At 42.6% G+C, this 19059-nt stretch overlaps 1 protein-coding gene across 1 annotated transcript; it reads right to left on the reverse strand.

The window, feature by feature from the left end:
- Positions 1-15310: 15310 nt before the first annotated feature.
- Positions 15311-17159, reverse strand: LOC148566213 (uncharacterized). The gene is made up of 2 exons (XM_088487043.1): positions 16361-17159; positions 15311-16269 (listed from the first exon to the last, which is right to left on the reverse strand). The coding sequence occupies exons 1-2, from the start codon at positions 17157-17159 to the stop codon at positions 15311-15313; spliced, it is 1758 nt and encodes a 585-aa protein (XP_088343169.1).
- Positions 17160-19059: the final 1900 nt, after the last annotated feature.

A 19059-nucleotide genomic window follows, 5' to 3' on the forward strand; every position in this document is an offset into this window, starting at 1 on the left:
AAGATCGAACTCCGGTGGATAGCGGTGACCAGTGAAGACTGATCGAAGGATTAACTACGGCAACATTGGTGATTTCTGATTCTCACATGGAAACTCGCGATCCATTTCAGAGACCAATGGCCTTTATTAACGCTACATTTCCAACCACTAACAATGGACACCTCCAAAATTTATTCCCTTCAGCTACCCATTTATGAACAACGAATGTTAATTTTATCGTCTTCTACTCTACAACACAGCATCAACTTATTACGACGACAAATATTCTAGCGACAACTTTTTCTTAGTGGAATATAGCCATTCGAGCAATTATCATTATTAGCCATAGAGAATCTCTCTATTTACAATCCAATCTCCACCATAACAACCCAAGAATAACCATATTTAATTAAAGAATGCAATGCCATCATTCAGAATCACTTATCAAAGAAGATGCCAGATCCAGGGAGTTTTCAAATTCCATGCACCATTAGGAGCACAATCTTTGAGAAAGCGTTATATGATCTGGGAGCAAGCATCAATTTAATGCCCTTGTCTGTGATGAAGAAGCTGCAAATCGAAGAGGCACAACCCACGAAGATAGCATTACAGATGGCAGACAAATCTATGAAGCCTACATACGGATTAGTGGAGAATATCTTGGTCAAAGTGGGTAAGTTTTTCCTTCCAACAGATTTTGTGATTCTTGACACACGGGAGGATGAGAATGCCTCTATAATTTTTGGAAGACCATTCTTAGCCACGGGGAGAGCTCTAATTGATGTAGAAGTGGGTGAATTAGTGCTCAGAGTGCATAATGAGCAACTGGTCTTTCATGTCTTCAAAGATATACATTCAGCAGGTAAAGAAGAAAGGTGCATGCAGACTGAGCTTATTGATCCAAACCTTCAAGAACCCTCTGATGATGCACAGCAAAATATGCAGCTCAAACCTCCTTTGGTGGCAATCAATAAAACTCCTCCTGACATCAAACATAAGTTTGGTGTCGAGAATGCATCATCCACCAAGGAGGAGGTTCCCAAAAAGAAGAAAGTATCGAGAGGATGGAGAAACAAAAAGATCCCCACTGAAGGTTTCTCCCCAGGAATGAAAGTGGTGTTGACTAGCAATCCAGTGTGGATTTATACAGTAAACAGAATCCTCTCTCTAGAGCATATTGAGCTATTTTGTGGAGACACAGGAAAGAAGTTCAAAGTAAGGGGTGAAGAGCTGAGCCCCTATGATCCTCCTCCTTAGAGGAGCTGACCGTCAAGCTAGTGACGGTAAAGAAGCGCTTGTCGGGAGACAAACCGATGATTTTGTATCCTTAGTTATTTTTCCATTGAGTTGATTATATTATTTGTTTGATTTTTAATGAGTTTTTACTGCTTTCCTTTACTTTACTTGTGTTTTAATCATGCAAAATTTTTAAAACAGGAACCAGACACTTAGCAAAAATTTTTTAACACTCTAATAAAGATACAATATATATATATATATATATATATATTCTTTATTTTAACCTTTTTTATTTTTTTATCATTTTCTTTTTTTTTATTTTTGTTTTTCCTCCTCCGTGCATTTTTTATGTCCCTCCCTATTTTTCAGATTTTCTTTGCTTGAGGACAAGCAAACCTTTAAGTTTGGTGTTGTCACTTCGCTGATGGTTTTTAAAGCACCAAAGGGAGATGAATATTCTTCATGGAGGAATGAAATGGCCACTAGCATAACTGAGGTGGTTAAGTTCCTTTCATTTTATTTCTCTTTCGTTCTTATTTTGTTGTTTTCTACTTTCTGTTGCTTTGATTGCCTGCATGATCTTTAGTACTTTCAGTTCTTAGAATTAGTTTCGTTCTATTATATGTCTCATGTATTGCTCACTGAACTTGAATCTAAAAAAAAAAGAAAAAGAAGTGATATATTGCATGAGAAATTGAGTTTATATTGAAGAGTAGTCTTATTCACTTAAATGTGGTGGTATTTTCTGTAACTCTGAATGCATGACATGAACAATGCATATTTAAATTTGAATCAAAGAATGTTGATGTACAAGGAACAGGAATTTAGAGAACTATTATGAAGTCTCTGTAATAAGTAAAAGTTTAATCCTTGAAGCAAAAGAAACATCAAAAAAAAAAAAAGACAGACATAACAAGGTCCAAGGCTCTGAGCATCAATAACTAGGGAGGTCAGACATGATTAAAAGCTTAAAGAGTTATGTCCCTAGTTATATGCTTGTGGTGTTCTTGTGTCAAGTAATCCTTGAGACAAAACATTTAGAGTCGAGATCAATTGCAATTAACAGAGTATGCCAAAGGCTTTGAGCACCACTGTCTGGGAATAACGGAAAAAAAATAAGAACTTCAAAAGATTTCTCTTGTTAAGTGCTTGTGGTATTTCTGTATCAAGTAAAACTTGAGACAAAACATTTAAAGTCACGGCTAGACTCAAGGTACAAAGCACCAAAGAAAATAAAAATTGCTTTGTTCAAGGGTTAAATTGAGTTACAAAAGATCAGAGAATTCATAATATTATTCGGATTCGAATTCCGAATGACAGTAACATTCCTCTGATTCAAAGGAGAGTGAGATGCCAAAACTATTTAGAGTTACAATGAATAAACCCCATTTTAAGAATATACTTGAACATGACTAAACTCTCACTTCTCATGCAAATTCACATCTTAATCTTTCACTTATTTTGGTTGGTTGAGGACAAGCAATAATTCAAGTTTGGTGTTGTGATGCGTGAGCATCTTTCCTATCTTTTCCTAGTAAATTTGCATTTAAATTGTTGAGTTTAATCAAGAATTAATTATCTTTTAGCCACTATGGATGCTACTTTGAGTCTTGTGCAATTCGGTTTATTTTAGGTAGCATTTGGCTGGATTTGATGGAGTTTCTGCAGAAAAAGAGAAGAAGGCGAATGATGCTGTCAACCCTGACCTCTCTGCACTCAAACCTGAATAACTCGAGCTACAGAAATCCAAATGACGTGATTTCAGTGGAATTGGAAAGCTAACTTCCAGAGCTTTTCAACAATATATAATAGTCCATACTTCTTTTGAATCAACTCTGCCAAGGCTGCGCCTAACTTGAGATTTCTCAAGTTAGGCGCAAGAAACAACAACAACACACAACATTTGCTCTGCTCCAAGTAAGCTGCATTGCCTCCTCTTCAGTCCAAGTAAGGCGCCTTGTGTGGTGAACAACATGAAGTTAAGCGTAGCTCTTAGCCAAGTTAGGCGTGGATCCAGTGAAGCCAAGTGGTCCCCACGTTACAAGGCGCGGATTATTTAATTAATTCTGATTTAAATTTAAATTTTATTTTAAAATAGAAAAAGATATTATTTTAATTTTAAAAAGATAGATTTTAAATTAATTAGGATTAGATATAAAAGGGAATTCCAATAGGGTGATTCCAACACAACATTATTCCGATTTACAATTTACAATCCTTATTTTTCACTCTGAACCATGAGCAACTAAACCTCCACTGTTAAGGTTAGGAGCTCTGTCTATTGTATGGATTGATACTATATTTTTCTATTTTAATTCATGTTTTAATTTATATTTCAATAATTATTTTCGTTCTTTATTTTATGAATTTGGGTGGAACGGAAGTATGACCCATGTTCTAATTGAGTTCTTGTATAACTTGGAAAAGCTCTTTACTTGAACAACAGTTTGAAAACATATTATCCTAAATTTCTAATTGTTTGTATTTAACGGGATACGTGACATATAATCCCTTTATTTTTGGATAATTAGGATTCTTGTGGCATATAAACTGGAATTTGATCATGCAGCTTCTAATTGGAATTAATTGACCAAGGAATTGGCAGTTAATGAATTTTAGAGGAGACTAGGAAGGTCTAAGGAATTAGGGTCTAGTCACATATAGTTTGCCATGAATTACATCTTGCATGATTAAAGTAGTTAATAAGAAAAGTCAATCAGGAAAATAGATAACTCTGAAGTCTTAATTGTTTTCTCCCATATTTTGTTTTCAACTTATTTACTTGCGTGCTTGCCTTCTGATATTTTGAAGTCACTTTTTAAACCTTTTGAACATCTCAAAACTCTTTTCTGTTTGTCTAACTACGCCAATCAATCAATCATTGTTGCTTAGTCCTTCAATCCTTGTGGGATCGACCCTCACTCACCTGAGGTATTACTTGGTACGACCCGGTGCACTTGCCGGTTAGTTTGTGGGTTATAAATACCGCACCATTGTGCGAGTTTTATGCGTATGCATGATACCTAATTTTACCCCACCTCGCGTGTACGCATGCCTTAAGCGTACGCACGAATTTGAATTTTTATCCCCTTTACGTGAGTGCCCTAATCCCTCCTCGCGCAACCTTTCTTTCTTCCCTCCAATGTTCTTTTCCTCCCCCTTTTCACACCACAATCCACCACCTCCATTACTGCCACCCTTCACCACCATACCGCCAGTCACCATCGGCGAACCCATTGCGTCACCGTCAACTCCTTTCTACTTCTCCCACCTCCTATCTTCTTTCCCTTTTCCCCTTCTTCCCCTCTCTTTTCTCTTCCATTTCCATTTCACTGCCACTACGGTGGCAACCAACGGCCGCTGGCGCCATTACAACAAGCTCCCGTTACCCTTCCTTAAACTCCTTCTCTCACTACACCAATAGCAACTGCTAGCTACTTCTCCATTCTCCACTGTCTTCGAAGGAGCAAAACAGGGCACCCCTGTTTTCTTTTCCTCTTCCACCACCATCTTCTGTCGGCACCGCCTCTAGGCCGGCCACGCCGCTCCTCTTCCACCAATCCACCCCCTTTGTCTTCCCTGTTCTTCAGCCCTGTTCCAGGTTTTCCATTTTCTTCCCTCTTTGCTTCTGTTTAGTTAATTATGTTAGTTAGTTTAATTTAGCTTAATTAGAATTAGTTAGATCAGTGACGGATCCAGAAAATTTTGTGAGTGGGGACAAAATATACATAATATGATAATAATTTTTATAACTATACTTTGTTATTATAAAATATAATTAGTCTTTAAATTATCTAACCAATAAATTAAAATATTAATTTTTTAATTGATATTGTTCCAGAAAAAACTAAAGTTGACTTTTAAAAAAATACCAATGAATAAACAGTATTATTTTAATTTCTTATTATTATTATTATTATTATTATTATTATTATTATTATTTAACTATTTTTATTTAATAGTCAATATAAGATTAATATTTTTATTAGTCATTTTAAATTTAATATTAAAATTAGTTTAATAAGATAATATGTTTAATTTGAAATTAATTTAACAGGATAATTTTATATATTTATAATCAAATCTAATAAAATATTGGGCTGAATTCTATTAACTATCAAATAGTTAGATTAAATGGATATGTCATTTATTAAATATTAAAAAAAATTGTCACTTTTAATAAATATAATATATATTAGTTATTTTTATTGCAATTTTTAAATCATTCAATAATTATTTTATCTATTGAATCTTTTGGATATTAAATTGGTAGTTATCTCTGTTTTGAACAAATAATCAAATATATATATATAATATACATACACGATACAAATAGTGATATTCACTAAGTATACAAACAGATTTTTTCAAATTTTAAATTTATTTATTAGTTGTAATTATAAAATAACAAATCTATAATTATTTCAATCCTTTTTAAAGGTTATTGTAACAAATTTATTTAAATCTTAAATTACCATTTGTTTCTATATAAAAGTTGATGAGTGAAGTTTAATTATAATGGGGTCAAATTTAATTATATAATGGGGACAAATAAATTTTGTTACTATATATTAGATAAAAAAATTTAAAATCCACTGGGGCACTTGCCCCCACTTCCTTAAGCATGAATCCGCCCCTAGTTAGATATGCATGTTTTAGTTGATTTTAAGTAGTTAGGTAGGTTTGAACATAGTTTGTAGTGGATTTAGGCCTGATTATTTTTGCTGTTGTTGTTTGGAATGGATTATTTCATGAATATTGTTTGTTGAATGATGATGATTATTTGGTTTGTTGATTAAATTGTGAATTGTTGATAATGTTTGTTCACTCAATAGTTGCTTCATTGCTTATTTCATATGAATTAATATGCGGTTTGTTTGCTTAATTGTTATTGCATTCATATGGATATTGATTTGATTGAATAAATGTTGGAATTATGCTATATATATTGCTGCTGAAATGCTGTCCGAATTTTTCCAGTTGATTGATTGAGTTTGGTGTTTTGTTACCTTTGTTTTGAATTGTCACTAAGCTCAATTAATCAATTGTCCGGCTAGTTGTTTCATCGATTGTTGCTGAAAGTTGAGAATCCTGTTTCTGTTTTAGTATGCTGCATTGATTGATTTGGAGCAACAAAGCTCTATTTGACAGATTTCTGTCTCAAATAGACTCTTGTTTGCTAAACTGGTTTTGAATTACCTCTATGACTTCCTTGTCAAGTTTTGGTCAAATTTTTTCTTCAAAGTTTGTTTTCAACTCTTTGTACATCAACCATTGAAGTGAATGTTTTTAAATTTTTCAAATGGCCAAAGCTTGTAAATTTGCTTATTTGAGGTTTTCTTTTGACTATATTTAGAATATTGGTGCATTTTCACTTTTGTAACCATTCAATTACACTATTGCATCTTAAATGATTCTTGGTTACATTAAGTTTTAATCTCGCTCTTTTCAGACCAATTTTGCAATTTTAGTGATCAAAAGCATTGATGGATGATTATACCTCGTTTGGCACCTTTTTCGTCATCAATGTTTTGTGTATATGCTTGAATGACATGTAATGCTTGGTTGAGTTATTATGTGCACTACACATATTCAATCTGGTCATTTTAAGCATAGTGTATTGCTTGTGAATGTGAAACTAAGCTTGTTTGTGAGATACTCTTTTTTAAACTTCTCATCAAGGTTTATGATCTTGATTGTTATGCACCTAACCTTTGATTTTTTTCTTCTTTAATTAACATTTTTTCTTGTTTAACTAACTATTTTGTTTTCTTTATTTAGTGCATAACGCCGTCATCCTTTACTTTCCTTTTGATTAAACAAGCAAGCTTAGTTGCTTTAACTTGATTCCGATTAATTGGAATTTCTGCTTGATTTTTGCTTTATGACTTTTTTTTTCAACTTCCAATCAATTCTTATTCTCATTTCACATGCACTTAATTGTTATCCTTTGTTTTCTGTTTCTTGCTTGCTTGTCATATTGTTTTTACCTTGTATGTTTTAGATTAAATTTCATATCCCCGTTACTTGTAATTTTTTAGGATGACTGACAAAAAAGAAAAAGACAAAGGCGCAAAGCTAAGGCTATCTCAAGCAAGAGGAAGCGAACGCCATAGACCGCCGAAACAACGAATGAGCTACTAATAGAAAGTGAGAGGGATAAGGTCAATCAGAATACACCCTCTTCTGACCTGATTAAGTTCGTCAACCTTTATTCAGAGTTGAGGTTTTCGCACTTTCTGGAAAAGGGGAGCCTACATGTTGAGAGAAAACTGTAGATATCCCTCGAGCTGCGGAAGTATACTGCGCACCAGATTGAGCAGCGGGGTTGGGTATTTTTGGAGTGAAAACATGTTTTTTAGGTTCTTAATTTGCTAAATTTAATTTACTTTAATTTCATTCGATGTCTTGATGTGTTTGTTGAGTAATTTCAGGCTTAAAAGGCAAAGATTGGATTGAAGAAGTGAAGAAAACAGTATGCAAAGTGGAGAGCTCATGAAGAAATGAGATTTTGGAGTAATTCATGGTCATGCGTTTGCGCGTACGCATGCTTTGGGATTTTGTCATGTCGCACGTATGCATGCCTCATGTGTACGCATGACATGAAGCACGTGATTCACTTAAGAAAAATGTGGCTGGCAATTTCTGGACCTTCTTAAACCCAAATCTAACTCATTTCTGAAGTATTTGAAGCCAAATTCAAGAAGGAACAAGGAGAGAGCGATTAGGTTTAGTTTAGTAACATGTTTTAGGTTATATTCTAGAGAGAGAAGCTCTCTCTTCTCTCTAGAATTAGGGTAGATTTAGTTTAATCTCTCTTAGATTTAGGTTTTAATTCTTATTTTGATCTAGTTTCATTCACTTTTCATTGTTTAATTGCCTTGATTCTCTTAGTTTATCTTGTTAATTTCTCATGTCTGTCACTTTTAGTTTCATGATGAACTCTTGTTACTTTTGATTTCTATTAATGCAATTTGATATTTTCATGTTTATTGATGTTTAGTTGAGTTGTTCTTATTGTTATCTTGCAATTGATAGCTTTAGATTTTATTTTTATTGCAATTTTACCATGCTTTCCTTTTACACTTTTCAAGTGTTTGTAGAAATGTCTCTTTTAGTTTTAGAGTAGATTTCTACACTCTTGACTTGGAATTGAGTAATTAAGGCGACCTTGATGTCTTTGATGTCCGATATTAATTGGTGATTTAGAGTTGTTAGTTGTTTTTGTTATAAGACTGACTATGCCTATTTGACTTTCTCCCGATGTTAGAGATGACTAAATAGAATTAATTTTGAATAATCACCATGTTCGTGGTTAATGACTTGAAAAAGAAGCTTTAATTCTCAATTCTTACCAAGAGTGTCTTTTAGCATTTATACTTTCTTAGTTGTTAGTTTTACTTTCTTATCACTTAGTTTTTTGTTTTTTTATTCGCAAATTCCCTTTTATACTCATAACTGATAACACGCATACCTCACTGCAATTTCTTTGAGAAACGACTTGAGATTTAAATACTCTCAATTTTTATTAATTTGTATTGTGACAAATAAATTAAACTTTAATTAAAAATTTATTACAAATTTAAACTATATTTATTGTAATGAAATTCTTTTTTATTAAAAAATTCTAAACCGACATAAATCTCTCTATCATATATAGTAGATCCGTAATATGAAAACACTCAATCAATATGTGGCATAAGTTGACCAACTTATATATAATACGTATCCAGAGTTAAATGCATTTGTAGTGCATAGAGAGGTATAAAAAAATCTGAGCAGGCATGTAACCATGTGTTACGGCCTGGTCCAAACTCGCGCGGGTCGACCCGACCCGAGCTCGCCGGCCATATAATACGCCCTCCACCCGACCCGGACACGCGTCCCGTACGGCTTGCACACAGCCGAAGGACAGCGCCCTTGGGGGTATGGGCCTGGCCATTGAAGGGGCCCACTACTGACATGTATATAAGGGGGAGACTGGCTCTCCCCCCAAGGTACGTCACATTCACACACCATTTCCTCTCCGCCTGCACATATTCTGACAAGGGCATCGGAGTGTCTTTGCAGGTGGCACCTCCCTCTCCATCTGAAGTGCTCGGGATCTCGCTCATCCGGGACCAGGAAACCACGACCAGACGAGCTTCTCCACCATCCGAAACGTTGACCTCAGGGTCCTAACCCGAACCGTCCGGTACCCGACCTACCGAACATTGGCGCCGTCTGTGGGGATCGTCCATGGATTTCGTGCTGGTCCAGACTGGGACAGGTTCCGAGGTAGCGCCTCCCGTGCTCGGGGGAGGCGCCGTTGCGACGGAATCCCGGCAGCAGCAACGGTCGCCCCCGAGGGATGCGACGCAGACTCACGAGAGACGCCCCTTCGGGGGGACGGGTGATAACCACGCCAGAATAATGCAAGAACTACGTCATAGAATGCAGGACTTAGAGCGCAGGCTAGCAGAAAGAGAGCGCGACCAACGCTCCCCAGAGCGGAGCCCCACCCGTTCCCGTTCAAGGAGCCGCTCGAGGCGCACGCCGAGCCCCCAATACGAGTCGGAGAGCACTGGGGGACGGGTACGCCCCAGAAGAAGAAGTCGCGACCCCATTATCTACGCCCGACACGAAAGGCGGCGCGCGTCGAACAGAGGCGATGAGGAAGCCCACCGCGAGAACAATGAGTCGAGAAGAACTGCCCGAGGACCCGTCATAATAGGAGCGACCCCTTTCCACCGCTCTGTACTCGAGGTCCGACTACCAAAACACTTCGACAAGCCGACAGACATGAAGTATGACGGAACGCAAGACCCCCTGGAACACTTGACGGCCTTTGAGGCCAGGATGAACCTAGAAGGGGTGGGAGACGAGGTCAGATGTCGCGCTTTCCCGGTCACCTTAGCGGGCCCGGCAATACGGTGGTTTAACAACCTCCCACAAGGCTCGGTGACCCAATTCTCCGACATCAGCCACGCCTTCTTGGCTCAGTTCACAACTAGGATTGTCAAAGCCAAACACCCAATCAATTTGCTGGGGGTGACAGAGAGACCCGGAGAGCCGACCAGGAAGTACCTGGACCGTTTTAATGACGAGTGCTTGGAAATTGACGGTCTGACGGACTCAGTGGCAAGTTTGTGCTTAACGAACGGGCTCTCGAATGAGGACTTCAGGAAACACCTCACCACGAAGCCCGTCTGGACAATGCAAGAGATCCAGTGCGTGGCCAAAGAATACATTAATGACGAGGAAGTCAGCCGGGTTGTGGCTGCCAATAAACGGCAGCCCGCCTACAACCAATGCCGGCACTTCGAAGCCAGAGAAAGACCAAAGGAACACGCCAGGGACGGCGGTCCGAGTAAACCACCCAAACCGTTCCCCCGGGTTGGGAAGTTCACCAACTACACCCCCCTCACGACATCGATCACTGAAGTTTACCAACAGATAGCAGAAAAGGGGATACTGTCGAAGCCCCGACCACTGAAGGACAGGACGGGAGGAAACAAGAACCTCTACTGCGAGTATCACAAGGGTTACGGGCACAAGACCCAAGACTGCTTTGACCTAAAGGATGCCCTCGAGCAAGCTATCAGGGACGGCAAACTCGCCGACTTCTCCCACCTTATAAGGGAACCAAGGAGACGCAACCGGGACAACGACAACGAAGACAGATCCCGACCAACAAGACGACGACAGGAACCAGAGGGTGACGACCACGGTCTCACGGTGGTAAACGTGGTGACGGCCAGGAATACCGCCCCGAGGTCGAAATCGGCGCAGAAGAAAGATGCCAAGGTCCTAGCGGTCTCCACCCCACCTGTTAGAAGTCTTAAGGGTCTCCCACCTATCTCTTTCGGCCCGGAGGACCAATGGTTTGACGAAGTGCCGGAAAGTCCGCCCATGGTCATCACGGCTAGGGTCGGAACTGGCCTCGTCAAACGAATCCTGGTAGACACGGGGGCAGACTCAAACATCATGTTCCGAAACGTTTTCGATGCCCTGGGATTGAGAGATTCCGACCTGACGACCCACCAGCACGGTGTGGTAGGGTTAGGAGACCACTTCATCAAGCCAGACAGAATCATCACACTCCCGACCTCTGTGGGACAAGGGCAAAGACGAAGGACAATCATGGCAGACTTTGTAATATTACGAGATTCGACGGCTTACAACATCATCCTGGGGAGAAAGACCATTAACGACCTGGGGGCAGCTATCAGTACGAAACTACTGGTGATGAAGTTCATCACCGATGACGGATCCGTGGGATCCCTCCGGGGCGACTTGGAAACGGCGGTCGCTTGCGACCATGCCAGCCTTTCTCTCAGAAAAAAATCCAAGGAGGCGTCAGGGGTTTTCCTGGCCGACCTGGACGCCAGGGTAGATGACAAACCCAGACCAGAGCCAGAAGGAGACCTGGAAAAGTTCAGAGTCGGCGAGGAGCACGACAAGTTCACATTCATAAACAGAAACCTCCCACACGAAATAAAGGAGCCTTTGATGGAGATGATCAGGGCTAACGCCGACCTCTTCGCCTGGACACCTGCCGACATGCCAGGGATAGACCCCAGCTCATGTCGCATCACCTGGCCGTAAAGGCAGGAGCCAAACCAGTGGCCCAGAGAAGGAGGAAAATGTCGCAGGAAAGGGCGGACGAGGTAGCCAAGCAAACGGCCAGCCTCTTAGAAGCGGGATTCATCCGGGAATTGGATTACTCGACTTGGTTGTCGAATGTGGTTCTGGTTAAAAAACACAACAGGAGGTGGAGAATGTGCGTAGATTACTCTGACCTCAACAAGGCTTGTCCCAAGGACTGCTACCCCCTACCTAATATTGATACACTCGTCGACGCAGCGGCAGGGTACAGATATCTGAGTTTCATGGACGCCTATTCAGGGTACAATCAGATACCGATGCACCGACCCGACGAGGAAAAAACGGCGTTCATAACGCCAGGGGGCATCTATTGTTACAAGGTAATGCCATTTGGCCTAAAAAATGCAGGAGCCACATACCAAAGGTTGATGAATAAGATATTCAGTGAACTCCTGGGCAAAACAGTGGAAGTCTATGTAGATGACATACTTGCAAAGACCGCCCGACCTGACGATCTCCTGAGCGACCTTAACGACGTTTTCTCGTCCCTACGACAACACGGCATGAGGCTTAATCCACTCAAATGCGCGTTCGCCATGGAGGCCGGAAAGTTCCTAGGCTTCATGATCACTCAAAGAGGAGTGGAAGCCAATCCCGAAAAATGCCAAGCGGTCCTTCAAATGAAGAGTCCGGGTTGCATCAAAGACGTCCAGAGACTTGCTGGGAGATTGACAGCTTTGTCCCGTTTCCTCGGCACATCGGCAGCAAGGGCCCTACCTTTCTTTAATTTAATGAGAAAGGGAATGACGTTCGAATGGACACCAGCGTGCGAAGAGGCATTCAACCACTTCAAGCAAATCTTGGCGGCACCACCAGTCCTCGGGAAACCCAGAGCCGGAGAACCGCTCTACCTCTACCTATCAGTAACCGAGGAAGCGCTTGCCGCGGTCCTCGTTACAGAAGAAGCAAGGACACAACAGCCCGTCTACTTCGTGAGCAAGGCACTCCAGGGACCAGAGCTGAGGTACAGCAAACTGGAAAGACTGGCGCTGGCGCTCCTAGTATCCTCCCGAAGGTTAAGACAATACTTCCAGAGTCATCGTATAGTTGTGAGGACAGATCAGGCGATTCGGCAAATACTACAAAAACCTGATTTGGCTGGTAGGATGATGACCTGGGCCATCGAGCTCTCACAATATGACCTACAGTATGAGCCTCGACACGCAATCAAGTCCCAAGCAATGGCAGACTTCTTGGTGGAGGTAACGGGCGACCCTCCCGAGGAAACGGGCACACGGTGGAGGCTTCATGTGGACGGAGCCTCCAACCAAACGTCTGGAGGAGCAGGGGTCATCTTGGAAAGCCCAGCAGGGGTCATCTATGAGCAATCGACCAAGTTCGAGTTCCCCGTGTCGAACAACCAAGCAGAATATGAGGCTCTCCTAGGCGGACTAATGCTGGCTCGGGAAGTCGGGGCGACGAGGGTCGAAGTATGCAGTGACTCCCAAGTCGTCACCTCGCAGATAAACGGAAGCTACCAAGCCCGGGACCCACTCCTCTAAAAGTACTTGGAAAAGGTTAAGCAAATAACAAGCCAGTTCCAGGAGGTCATTATCCAGCACGTTCCAAGAGAAAAGAACACACGAGCAGACCTTTTGTCGAAGCTTGCGAGCACAAAGCCAGGATCGGGTAACCGGTCGCTCATCCAGGGCATGGTGAAGGAACCAACGGTCGCCCTCCACCTGACGGAGTCGAGCCCCTCGTGGCTGGACCCCATTACCAACTTCCTGGAACTCGGCAAGTTGCCTGAAGATGAGAAGGCGACCAAAGCTTTAAGAAGGGAGGCGGCCAGATACGCAATCATACAGGGACAACTATTCAAAAAGGGACTCAGCCAGCCCCTATTGAAGTGTTTGCACCCCGACCAAACGGACTACGTGCTTAGAGAAGTCCACGAAGGGTGTTGCGGACATCACATCGGGGGCAAAGCCCTGGCAAGGAAGCTCATCCGAGCAGGATACTACTGGCCAACAATGATGAAGGACTCGAAGGAATTTGTCACAAAATGCACAAAGTGTCAACAAAACGCCAACTTCCACAATGCACCAGCCTCCGAGCTAAGCTCGCTAACGACTACACGTCCTTTTGCACAATGGGGAGTCGACCTCCTGGGACCCTTCCCGGTCGGCCCAGGTCAAGTCAAATACCTCATTGTAGCCATTGACTACTATACCAAATGGGTAGAGGCTGAACCACTAGCCACGATATCGTCCTCCAACTGCCGGAAGTTCATGTGGAGACAGGTGATAACCCGTTTCGGCATCCCAGAGGTCGTTATCTCGGACAATGGGACCCAGTTCACCGACAAGAAGTTCATGGAATTCCTCTCTGGCCTGGGGATAAAGCAAAAGTTCTCCTCAGTAGAACACCCCCAAACAAACGGGCAGGTAGAGGCCGCAAACAAAGTCATCCTTCTTGGTCTAAAGAAGCGCCTAGACAGTAAGAAGGGAAACTGGGCCGACGAACTCCCCTCCGTCTTATGGTCCTACCGGACAACCGAGCAAAGCGCCACGGGGGAAACCCCCTTTCGCCTAACATACGGGGTCGACGCGGTAATACCAGTCGAAATCGGCGAACCAAGCCCCCGACTACTACTCGCGGGCATGAGCGAAGCGGTTGAGAAAGACCTGATCGAGGAAACAAGGGAGATGGCTCACCTAACAGAAACGGCGCTGAAACAAAGAATAGCCCTGCGTTACAACGCAAAAGTCCTCAAACGAGACTTCGAAGAAGGGGACCTCGTCCTGCGACGCAACGACATCGGCGTCCCGACCCCAGGGGAAGGCAAGCTGGCGGTAAATTGGGAAGGTCCCTACAGGGTAAGGGAGGTACTCGGCAAGGGCGCTTACAAACTCGAAAAACTTGACGGCAAGGAAATACCCAGAACATGGAACGCAGGTAACCTAAAGAGGTTCTACTCCTGACCCACCGGCTCACCGACCAGGGAGCCTAGCCAGATAGTTAGCATTTGCCCCATCCACATGTTAATTCATCTCGTTTACTTACTTTGTCAAATACTTACCCAACTGACGAGTAATTTTCACTTGTTCAAATTTTTTACTTGTTAAAACTTTCTTACTTCATATCTGTTCCTCGTGACCAAAACCTAAAACGGCACCCCGGGACTGATCACCCCGGGAGCCAGACGGCTCATAGGCCTCAACCAATTCGACGACTACGCGACCAAATCGGTCCGAACTGCTACCAAATGCGAAAACGGCGAGACGGGCACAAGAAATAAGCCCGCCCAGAATAAACGGTAACACGATAACGGCAACACGACAAAATAATGAAACAAGCAAAAATCATAGCAATCAAACGACGATAACTTATAAAGCGTCAAAATACAGAACGGACAAGTAAAATTGTTCAAGGCAAACAAAATGACAAAGTATCAACAGGTTGTTCAACAAATGCATTACAAAATATCCTAAGTTACGAGACTTCACTTCCTCGACATATCGACAATTTTCCCGTCCTGGATAGTCTTGAAAACACCAATTGACGACGTCTCGAAATCAGGAGCAGCAATCTTCAGCTGGGCCTTCAGGGCATCTTCGGTCATCAAGATGGCATTCTTCCCTTGCTCCTTGGCCACCTTAAGCTTCTTCTTAAGATCAACGGCCTCTGCCTTAGCGGCTTTCGCCTCCGAGACGGCCTGCTCCCGCTCCTTTTCCAAAGCGACAACTCGACCCTGAGCGGCGTTCAGTTGACCTTCCAATGTCATCTCACGCTCAAGAAGCCGGGCCACGGTCTCATCGGACGCCTTCAGCCTCTCCGCAACAAACAACGACTTCTCCTCAGCAGCATTAAGCTTTCCCCCCATCTCGGACAGCTGACCCTGGAGGAGCTCAACTTGAGCCTTAAAGTCATTATTCGCCTTAACAGAAGACTCAAGCTTCCTCCGAAGCGCCTCCATACCAGATAACTCAAACTCGGCCTTCCGAGCTATCACGGCCCCACGAAGCAAGGTGCGATACATCCACCTCGCCTGCCCGGACAGCTCGGTTGCATGAAAATGCTCTTCTGTCCCGGGTATCAGTTGGGAGTCAATGAACTTGGAAGCATCAAAATTCCTCTCCATTACGGTAAGGGCCACTTCCGGGCTGGAAGACATCTTTCGCTTCTTAGGAGTGTGGATAAGCTCCACGTCGCTATCCGGATGAGGGGAGAGAGTCGCCTGCCCGTCAGCAGGTCCCTCCTCATGGGTAGGGGAAGCCTGACCCCCTAAGCCCTGCTTTTCCGACGTCTCGGTATCCTGGGCAGGGGAAGCCTGGCCCTCCTTTTCCCCTGACGGACCCTCCGACTTGCCGGCGTCCTTCTCTTCGGCGTTCTCATCATCACTAGCCTCAAAAAAGGTCTTCATCAGATTCTCAAGACCGGTCATGGTGGCAGACATTTCCACTGCGAATAAACAACAAGAACGTTAGTCGTCAAACCGGAAATAAGAAGAACAACGACAAAGAAACATAGACAAACAAGAAAAGCAACTCACGAATATAGCTCCGGCCGGCCTCCCGTTCACCCATAAGAAGGTGGGGGTTCACAGGATTCTTTTCAAAGATAGCAAGAAGAACGTTCGCTATCTGCTTATCTACAGCCGACAACCTCTTGTACGACACTTTCACAAAAGGATTCGACCCCGCGCCGAAGCTCCAGTAAGTCTGGATAAGGCGCTCCCCCTCTAACGACAACCAGAAGGGGTGGCGACCCTTGACGGGACGAACCTTGAAATACTTATCCTTAAAACCATGGTAGGAATCCTCAAAAAGGCTAAAAATCTTCCTACCCTGGGCAGCACGAAAAGAAAGAAACCCTTTTCTTGCTTTCCCCTGTTTGGAGGGGTTGGTAAGGTTGAAATAAAAGAGAAAAACGTCCACCGACGCCGGTAGCTCTAAGTACTCGCAGACCATCTCGAAGCAGCGGATCGAAGCCCAGCTGTTCGGATGAAGTTGAGACGGGGGAACGGATATCCGGTTCAGCAGCGCCATTTGAAAATCGGAGAACGGTATCCGAACACCAACTTGTGTGAACATGGACTTATAAAACCAGATCCAATCGGGAACGCGGGGAGAATGAAAATTGAGCTCATAAATACGCTCATGAGGAAGCGGGACAATGGCCTCGTAGTTGGCCTCCTCGTCAGTACCCCCACACAAGTAGCCGGCTTGCCGGAACTCCGTCAGTTCCCCCAAGTCCATCTGGTTGGGTGAACTCCTTATATCGTCAGTCACCCAAGCATACGGGTCGTAAGCCGCAGCAGATCCGGAAGATCGGGAGACAACGCGAGGCATACCTACAGCGGGGTACCACTCCGTTAGTCTATAAGGTCGGGAGCCCGAAAAATTCTAAGAAACTACACCTTTTCAACTCAATCATAACCAGATACGACTAAAAACTACACCTACCTCACAAACCACCCAAAAAAGCCTATCCTGGAATGGTACCCCTTCCCTAACTCACCTATCCCAACACTGGAAAAACCTCTTAACAAAAATGAACCAGCCATGCAACAAATGCAAACAGCAAATCACACAACAACAGAACATAACACAGATACCAGAAGAAAGAAACCAGAAGATTACCTGGAACGATGAAGGAAATCTGGACTGAAAGTTGGAGCAAGAGGGAGTTCGCACAGAAAGCTTTGGATGTTAGGGAGAAAAAGGGATGGAAATAGTGAGAGTGGGAGGTGGATAGGGGAAAAAACTGTTTAAAAACCACCCCCAAAAGCGCGAAAGGAAGCAAGGGCAAGATTGTCTTTGCGCACAGGTTTTTCAAATCATTATGAGCATTAAATGCCCAGCGCGGAGAACGAAACGGCAAACAGATGCCACAGCAGATCAAGAGACGCGCGCAAGAGACGCGTCCCTCCCACGATCAGCCGACCCGACGGCAACGCACGAGTGTGAACGTCACGCGCCACCAATGGCCCCCACGACCATCGCTGACGCGTCGGGGGCACTGTTACGGCCTGGCCCAAACTCGCGCGGGTCGACCCGACCCGAGTTCTCGCCGGCCATATAATACGCCCTCCACCCGACCCGGACACGCGTCCCGTACGGCTTGCACACAGCCGAAGAACAGCGCCCTTGGGGGTATGGGCTTGGCCATTGAAGGGGCCCACTACTGACATGTATATAAGGGGAAGACTGGCTCTCCCCCCAAGGTACGTCACATTCACACACCATTTCCTCTCCGCCTGCACATATTCTGACAAGGGCATCGGAGTGTCTTTGCAGGTGGCACCTCCCTCTCCATCTGAAGTGCTCGGGATCTCGCTCATCCGGGACCAGGAAACCACGACCAGACGAGCTTCTCCACCATCCGAAACGTTGACCTCAGGGTCCTAACCCGAACCGTCCGGTACCCGACCTACCGAACACCATGCATTCTACACGGCAGTAAGCTGTTAGCGTCAATAAACTTTAAATTATATATTGTTACATAAGCATAAAAAATATTAGGTTTAACTATATATTTAATTATAGACTAAATATTATTTTAGTCTTTATAGTTTTAACTGAAAATCAAAATCGTTCTTAAATTTTTTTTGAATTTTAAATTGTTCCTAACCTTAATTTTATTTTAAAATTCGTCCTAAACAATTCGTTTAAAGACAAAATTACCTCTTCGTTAATTTTTTTTTTATCATCCCTGAGCATCCTTTATCACTCTGGAAAAAAAATAGTAAAGCTAATTTTAGAAAATATATAAATAAATAATAATTAAATAAAATAAAAGATAATAAACAATTTTAGTTTATAACTTTAGAATTTTAATGGTTAAAAAAAAATTATATACTTCTAATTAACGGATGGTTCATATTGAAGAGATTCACCTATAAATTGAGTTTTTCTTTAATTCATTTCAATCAAGTCATCCAAATAAAATAACATAATATTTCTTTGAGTAGTTTTCTCCTATATATGATAGAGAGAAGTGTATTCTCCTTTTGTCAAGAGAGAGTGTTATTGTAGTCTCCTTGTGATAGAGAGAAGTTGTAATTCTAGTTATTCAATTATTTCCATATTTTATAAAAATTTCTAATTTTTCATCTCTATATTTTGCTGTGTCATTTGTCTGGTACCTAACACTGGTATCATCAGAGCATAAAGTTGCTGATTAATTTTCTTTTTTTTTTCCGCTGCGAGTTACCGTCTAAAAAAAATGGCAGCAAAGTATGAAATTCCG

The sequence above is a fragment of the Arachis ipaensis genome, chromosome B5 (assembly GCF_059453495.1).
Source record: "Arachis ipaensis isolate K30076 ecotype BB chromosome B5, ASM5945349v1, whole genome shotgun sequence".
Classification (NCBI taxonomy): Eukaryota; Viridiplantae; Streptophyta; class Magnoliopsida; order Fabales; family Fabaceae; genus Arachis; species Arachis ipaensis.